The sequence below is a fragment of the Osmerus eperlanus genome, chromosome 11 (genome assembly GCF_963692335.1).
Source record: "Osmerus eperlanus chromosome 11, fOsmEpe2.1, whole genome shotgun sequence".
NCBI classification, from domain to species: Eukaryota; Metazoa; Chordata; class Actinopteri; order Osmeriformes; family Osmeridae; genus Osmerus; species Osmerus eperlanus.
This window is the reverse complement of record NC_085028.1, coordinates 2284249-2291478: the sequence shown is the minus strand read 5'-3', so window position 1 is coordinate 2291478 and position 7230 is coordinate 2284249. Positions and strand designations below refer to the sequence as shown.

The window sequence follows — 7230 nt, the reverse complement described above, 5'->3', positions numbered from 1 at the left end:
CCAAAAATCTGTCACGAATGTATTTGTAATGGCAATTAGTTGTAGAATATTCACAACAATGTTAATGATAGAAACATGGTTAACCACCACCAACTTAAAAGATAGCTATCGTCTGTATCAAGCAAGATAGCTTCATTTTTCTGTCTCATTGCTTGATTTCCAACTTCCTTATTTTCAGATGAACAGTCAGATAGGTTCCTCGGTTAATTTTGTAAAGATAAACTTTTTTGTTTCAGAAAGAAATGACTACAAACAATCGTGTTTGGAGTCTTAGTCGTGCGTTTGTGTGTGCCATTGTTGTGCCGTTTACTAGAATGGGGCTGCGTCAGGGGTGAACTTCGTTCCCGGGGGGGGCTATAGTAGACCCCACCGATTGTCATAGTATAATTCGCACACTGTCTAACGTTATTTAAGTCTTCCAATTTCTCTAGGCTTTTGTGTTATTTGTATTTGCATAGACAATGTAATTAAAAACCAATTCATAATGACTGTCATTGCCGACCAGTCCCACGTGTTTTTGTTTTGCGCACAATAGCCTATGACTGCAGTTTTACACCTTCCAGAATGTTTGACAGTCCTATAGGCTAAACATTCTGTCATAGCTTTTAAAAATACTTTAATAACAGCCATCCCAACTATGTAAAATAGTTGTCATGTTTAAAGTCAAAGCTTGGGAAAAAAAAGTCCAATATGGTTTAAATGTGACAAGAAACGTTTGACTCACTTAGAATTAACCTTGCTGGGTCCGATTAGGTTGCAGGTGTGCAGCCCAGCGGTCACTGCCTTGTTTACTTAGACACGGAGTCCAGACGCTCATGTCAGAACTGTGTAGTCTGTCATCAAACATCCTTTTCACGAGTTCAGTAACACACCATTGAATAGATATGCTTTTATTGAAGCAGGGCTGGTAGCAGCCAAGCCCGATTGGTGGTGGAGCCTGGTAGCAGAGCCAAGACGACAGGGAGAGCAGAGAAGGAAGGGAAGGGCAGGAGGGTGACAATAACATGCTAGCACGAGGACCAGAGGAACGGAAGAGACTTTATACAGAACTCGTAATTGAAAAAGGGGAGTTCGGTTGCATTCCTCCGTGCTTTCACTGGGCTGATGCGTATTAGTTGATTGGCGTGAAGGAGGAGTCTTGGTGCGCTTTCTTCCTCCTGAACTTTAACTAGTTAATCTAACTCCATTCAAATAGCAATGCTTGCGCAAGTGAAATGGGCCAATTTATAGCAATCTAACACAAACCAAATCAGACTACTAGACCACGTCCCTGGCGAAAAGCGACAATAGGCAAACTGGAATGAGGGGATAACAGAAGCTACACTCGAGGGATCTTTTCTCACTCCGCGCATTAAAGTTAACCCACTAAAGTCACGCAGTAAGTATGAGTAGGTGGAATAAAAAAATAAAACGTTTCATTAGAAGGTTGACCTATAATAGGGATGCACACATGAGCAGCACTTGGTTTTGCGAAATTGTTAATTCTCCTTTCTAACGCCTTTCTGGGTTCGTCGCGGTCACTCGCTCAGAATAATTCGAAAACGTGGCTTTGCTGTTTTGTCTTAAATCAATTGTCGTGTTTTACAATGATGTATTACTCATTGCATCAAGCGTAAAGTGGGCCACAACAGAAGCACATGCGCGCGGTCATTTAATACATATACACACTTCATAGGTTCTCATCAGACAAACTGTCTGTCCCTGTGTATGAATTTCTGACTTTATCTGACTTGCTTTTGTATTTTCTTCCCCCAAGACCTAAAGGTGTATCTATGGCGACCCATATTCCAGCACACATTACCATCCTCCTGTCACTTTTGTTGCTCCGCCTTCTCACCCTGACTTCAGCTACTCAGCATGACCTCATTGTGGCTACAGCCATAGGAAGAGTCCAGGGGGTGCGTCTCTCAGTGCCAGGGAGTGGCTCCATATTGGCATTCCTGGGAATCCCCTATGGAAAACCTCCCGTTGGGAAGCTGAGATTCCGAAGCCCAGAGCCAGTGGAAGAATGGGCAGGGGTGAAGGATGCTACACGCTTTCCCAATTCATGCTGCCAACCACTGGATACAGCCTTCCCTGGTCATTCACACACACCCACACGCATCATTTACAATTCACGGAAACATGCTTATTGAACAGCCACCCACATGCACACGCCCTGTTTACCTGTACGTAAAGTATCTGGGCATGCATTGGTAATGCTGCCTTCCATGGACAGGGTTCCAAGGTGCTGAGATGTGGAATGCCAACACCCAGATGAATGAGGACTGCCTCTACCTCAATGTCTGGACCCCCTGCCCCACCCACCCACGGTCCAGCACATACTCACTGGCTCCTGTAATGGTGTGGATCTATGGGGGCGGGTTCACTTCAGGGACCTCCAGTCTGAACATATATGATGGACGCTTCCTCAGCCAATCAGAAGATGTTGTTGTGGTGTCCATGAACTACAGGTAAGGCAACGTCAAATCTTTCACCAGCTCAGAGCAAGTATACTTACAGTATCTACAGTAAATCTAAACAAAGGAGGCACATGGTTATATATATGCATACGGTATGTCAAGGTATTGTAGGTAGGATATAATGAACTTAAGTTGTGATTGAACACAGACTGGGAGCCCTCGGCTTCCTAGCTCTCCCTGGGGCACCTCGTGTCCACGGAAACAGTGGAATACTGGACCAGCAATTGGCTCTTCGTTGGGTAATGGAAAACATTGAAGCTTTTGGAGGCGACCCTTCAAAGGTAGCAATAAAGCTAAGTGTTGTCAGGCTATTGCATCAAGTCAAGGTCCAGAAAAAAGGACTTTGTCAGCTGTTTTGTGTCCTATCTCAGGTGACGCTGTTTGGGGAAAGTGCAGGAGCAGGGTCGGTGGGTGTCCACCTGCTCTCTCCAGGGAGCCAGGGGCTCTTCCATAGAGCCATACTGCAGAGTGGTTCGCCCAACGCTCCATGGGTCTCACTGAGCCAGGCAGAGGCCTGGAATAGGTACCCATACACAGAGAAAATATCAACATTGGAATCTACGTATTTAAATATTATATTTTCTTTATTCAGTTTAGGAATTTTCCACACATGCAAAGTTAAAAGGCCACTTCCTACAAACACGTGTGCACGCACGCATACCTACTTTAGCTGATTTTTGGGGGACACCTGTGACATGCAATCGGACACACGGGCTGTGATGGGTCTTTCTTCGCCGGCGGCAGGTCATGGAGCCTGGGGAAGGCTCTGGGTTGTCCCCTCTCCTCCCTGGCAGACCTGGAGCCATGTCTGCAGGAAGCTCCTGTTGATGACATCCTCCTCCACCAGTTTCATGTTCTCAGCGGCCCCTCACTTATAGGGTTACCATTCCACCCAGTTGTGGATGGACACTTCTTACCAGAACACCCTGAGGTATAATATGTATGTACTGTGTGTTTGGTGGTGCCTACCGTTTAAATGCTGTCAAATTCTATTTGGAACATGGTTTAATTAAATTTGAGGGGGAAAAAAACTTAAGGAATAAAGGTTTCTTCTCAATTTTAGATGAGTTTGCCCATTGTTCCAAGAATTTCCTCCATCTGATCACTGATAATCTCTGAACGCTGATTAAATAAGATATTTGTATCTGTTTGTATAAAACCCAGGTCCTGCTCCAAAGTGGTAACTTCAAGAAGACTGATGTTCTGGTTGGTCTAAACAAGGATGAAGGGACTTACTTCCTGCTTCAAGGGGCACCAGGATTTGACATCACTGGCCAGAGCCTGATCAGCAAAGACGACTTCCTGGAAGGGCTGAAATTAGCACTGCCACAATTCAATGATGTTTTGAGAGAGAAGGTGGCTTCACGCTACCTCTATTGGGCAAATGAGAGTAGCAGTGCAAAATATCGTGATGCACTTGGTAGTATAGTGGGTGACTGGTTCTTTAACTGCCCATTGTTAAACTTTACCCACAGGTAAGGATGGAGAGAAAGGACAGAGTTAAGTTCTGTTTTGTCACAAAGACTGAAGTTCTATTGGGCTTACACATTTGTTGTTTGTTTCACTACAGGTATACAGAACACGGGGGTAAGTCCCACCTTTATCTGTTCGACCACCACTCCTCAGCCAATCCCTGGCCAGCGTGGATGGGCGTCATGCATGGCTACGAGATTGAGTTTGTCTTGGGAATTCCTCTGAATAGCAGTCTGGGATACACATATGAGGAGGTGGCTCTAAGCAAGGGGCTTATGAAGCGTTGGGCCAACTTTGCCAGAACTGGGTATGTTAGATTTGCTACACACTCACACAAGGATCTCTTAATAGATCTCTCAAAGTTCTACTCACAAGTAAATCAAAGTATATAATATAATAAAAAAATGTGTATCAGTTTGCATGCATGTCTTCTCATGACCATGCACAATGTTTATATTTATGATGCAATATTTGTATATGGATATGTATCATAAATACCTCCATGGGGCAATGTACCCAATGTATATGCAGTCACCTATTCTTTTTTTGGTAGGAACCCAATGATAACAGATGGGGATTGGCCCATGTTTACCTTGGAGCAGCAGGAATACATCAGACTGGACAGTGGCCCGCCTCTCCTCCAGAGGAAGATGTTTGCTGAGCGCTGTCAGTTCTGGAACTCCTTGGTCCCCACCATGAATGGTGGGTCAGACACACACGCACCCGCCCACACAAACCCACCCACCCTACTACAGTTTAAATGCACACAAAAGCTGTAATTTAAAGCCGTAATGAAAGCAAAGATATACACTCAGACCCAAGTCTACCGCACACATACTGTAGGCTTGGCATGGAAAGGTGGGTGGCAGTGCGTCAGGGCCCTCCAGGGGCCTCTCCTACTTTTGTGAGTGTAGCCTGTGAAGGAGCATCATGGTCGAGTTAGCCGTGACTCCCTCTTCTCCGGAGCTCTGAGTGGGAGTGAGGTTAGTCTCCACTTCACAGCACTGACTTTTCATGGTGAATACAACTCATACGCCCCTGCACTGATCTTACTATGCATGCACACGCACACCTCTCATTAAATGAACTGTATGTATAGGAAGCCTGTTTGTTTTGAAGACAAATTATTATGAATATCCTCTTTCCATTTCCTGTTTTTTGTTTGGGTAAATTCTCAGGTCAAGTAGTTGGTTTTCCAAGTACTTAAACATGAATTAATCACCTGAAAACGAGAGAGAGAGGTCATCCTCTTTATTTTAAAAAGGCATTTGCGTTCATGGGAATACATATGTAAAGGATAAGACAAGGCACGGCCTTTCCCTATTTGGGATATCTGGTTTTAGTTAAGCCTAAATGCTTAGGCTCTGTTTATGCACATGTTCATGCTGTGTGGTTCTTAGACGGTCCAGAGCCAGACAAACCATCTATGTGTCACGATCCCAAATAGATCCCAGAAAGGGAAGAGGACCCAGACGCAGAGTACACGGTGATGTGTTTTCTTCCAAAAAGGACAAGGCAAGAATCGTAGTCAAACAAACGGGTCGGTAATCCACAAGGCAAAAATGAATCCAAAGGGCTAGACAATATTCAAAGTCAAGGATACAGGGCAAAGGTATACACAATCCAAATATTTCAATATCTGTAGGCTCAGTACGTCCCTAACACAAACGATACCTCACAATGAAACAAAGGGCTGAATAGGCCCGCTAACGATTAACAGGTGACATCAATACAACCAAACGACAGCCAGAACACAGGACATAGAAACGAAATACTGCACAGTGAAAAACCAAAACTCGCACAAATTGTCAAAGGTTTTTCAGTGAATAATGTGATATAGTATATGATTAAAAGGTTAGAATGCAAAACACGACTGTTTGTAGGATACATTTTTAGTCCACTGTGCGATAAACGGTGTGGGTGACACAGCTGTGCATGCACACACTTCAGACACACCCTGCCCCGTCTGTATGTCTGTCTGTTTTGTATTGCTAGCTAGTTATCTTTGTGTAGCTGGCTAGTTATCTAAAGCTATGTTCCGCGAGGTCAAATGTGTCTGTAAATTGAATCAGTTGAATTGGAATTTTAGTGCCCCTCTGTTTGTGTGTGTGTGTGTGTGTGTGTGTGTGTGTGTGTTTGATCAGGGACCTGAGTGATGGGCAGCGAATGTGCATTAGTGCTTCTGGCCTTTGTAATCCCAGGGAGCGGAATTGAATTTGACATTGAGATGGAAAGAATCAATTGTGTCTAATTCCAATGCACACAGCCTCCCTCTGGGGTTTGTGCTTAGTTGCACAGATTGGTGAAAGTTTTCACTCCTTAAACACGTGTACACACACACAGACAGATTCAAGTAAATGAAATTACGTTCGTCATGGTGCACACACACACACACACACACCCCTAACTCTCCCCAAACATCACAAATTCTAATGATGCAAAATGAATGCTGCCCTCCTTTACACTCTCTCTTTCTCCATGCAGATCTCCGCTCATGTTCATGTGGTCTGCAGTATGTTAACAGGTGTGTCCTCCTGGCGTTGGGTTTGCTCATGTTCATCTTTGGACTCCTGCAATAAGTGCCACAGTGAGGGCTGACAATATATTGCGACATACGACAGCATTTTTCGGTACAAATAACCTAATAGACTTTGAGACATTTACATGTAAATTGTATAATGAACTGATAATCAATATCTATCAATGAACCCGTTGAGGACAGCTGATGCACACATGATTGAACAGGTTGCTCTACCATGGTGTGACCTAACCATCTCTTTTACAAAGAAACGTTGCATATCAGTATATCTGCCTTCGATCAGGGATGCACCCATGCAATAAAAAACATTCTATTTTAATCTCAAGTCTTACCTTTCTGTCTCTGTCTCTCAGACTGGTATTCTGTTGCTAGGTGATGAGTGTGCTTTCACTCCAATAATGTCACATGGTAAGTGGCCCTGATCTGACACCCCACCCCTATCAAACCTCTTTTATATTGTCATTGTGTACATGCAAGCTGCACTCCCATGAGAGTGGGCCTATGTAAACACTCAAGTTAAAACGTATTACTTTGCAATGTGCTGTGTAGAATCGCCCCAGCCTTGTGACAGTACAGTACAGTGTTGGAAGACCATTCTTCCTCGCTTTCAGTGAAGGTTCTCTCAAAGTCTTTCCCATGCACTAAACTCTTGAAGTGTTTATGCTGGTTGAAGACAGTGTTTAATAAACAAGCGTTTCAGTATAGTTGTCTGTGGATGTAGGGCCCTACCATTGTACAGTAAGTGTAACAATTCAT

The 7230-nt window shown here is 44.0% G+C and overlaps 1 protein-coding gene across 3 annotated transcripts; it reads left to right on the top strand.

Moving 5' to 3' along the window:
• The first annotated feature begins 999 nt into the window (after positions 1-999).
• Positions 1000-6788, top strand: ache (acetylcholinesterase (Yt blood group)). 3 transcript variants are annotated; one of them, XM_062473696.1, is made up of 10 exons: positions 1000-1378; positions 1757-2079; positions 2219-2453; positions 2611-2743; positions 2834-2985; positions 3207-3393; positions 3627-3937; positions 4033-4242; positions 4489-4637; positions 6420-6788. In XM_062473696.1, exons 2-10 carry the CDS (start codon positions 1773-1775, stop codon positions 6512-6514), a joined length of 1779 nt encoding a protein of 592 aa, XP_062329680.1. In that variant the 5' UTR covers positions 1000-1378; positions 1757-1772; the 3' UTR covers positions 6515-6788. The 3 variants fall into 3 exon arrangements, with proteins under 3 accessions (XP_062329680.1, XP_062329681.1, XP_062329682.1); XM_062473697.1 differs by having other exon boundaries at positions 1002-1378; positions 1879-2079; XM_062473698.1 differs by having other exon boundaries at positions 1002-1378; positions 1849-2079.
• The last annotated feature ends 442 nt before the right edge of the window (positions 6789-7230 follow it).

Bases quoted from the DNA above. Each gene is read 5' to 3' on its own strand.
- ache (XM_062473696.1), top strand. From the start codon at position 1,773: ATGGCGACCCATATTCCAGCACACATTACCATCCTCCTGTCACTTTTG. The intron at 2,986-3,206 runs GTACCCATACAC...CGCCGGCGGCAG, and splicing joins CAGGCAGAGGCCTGGAATAG to GTCATGGAGCCTGGGGAAGG. The intron at 4,243-4,488 runs GTATGTTAGATT...TTTTTTTGGTAG, and splicing joins GCCAACTTTGCCAGAACTGG to GAACCCAATGATAACAGATG.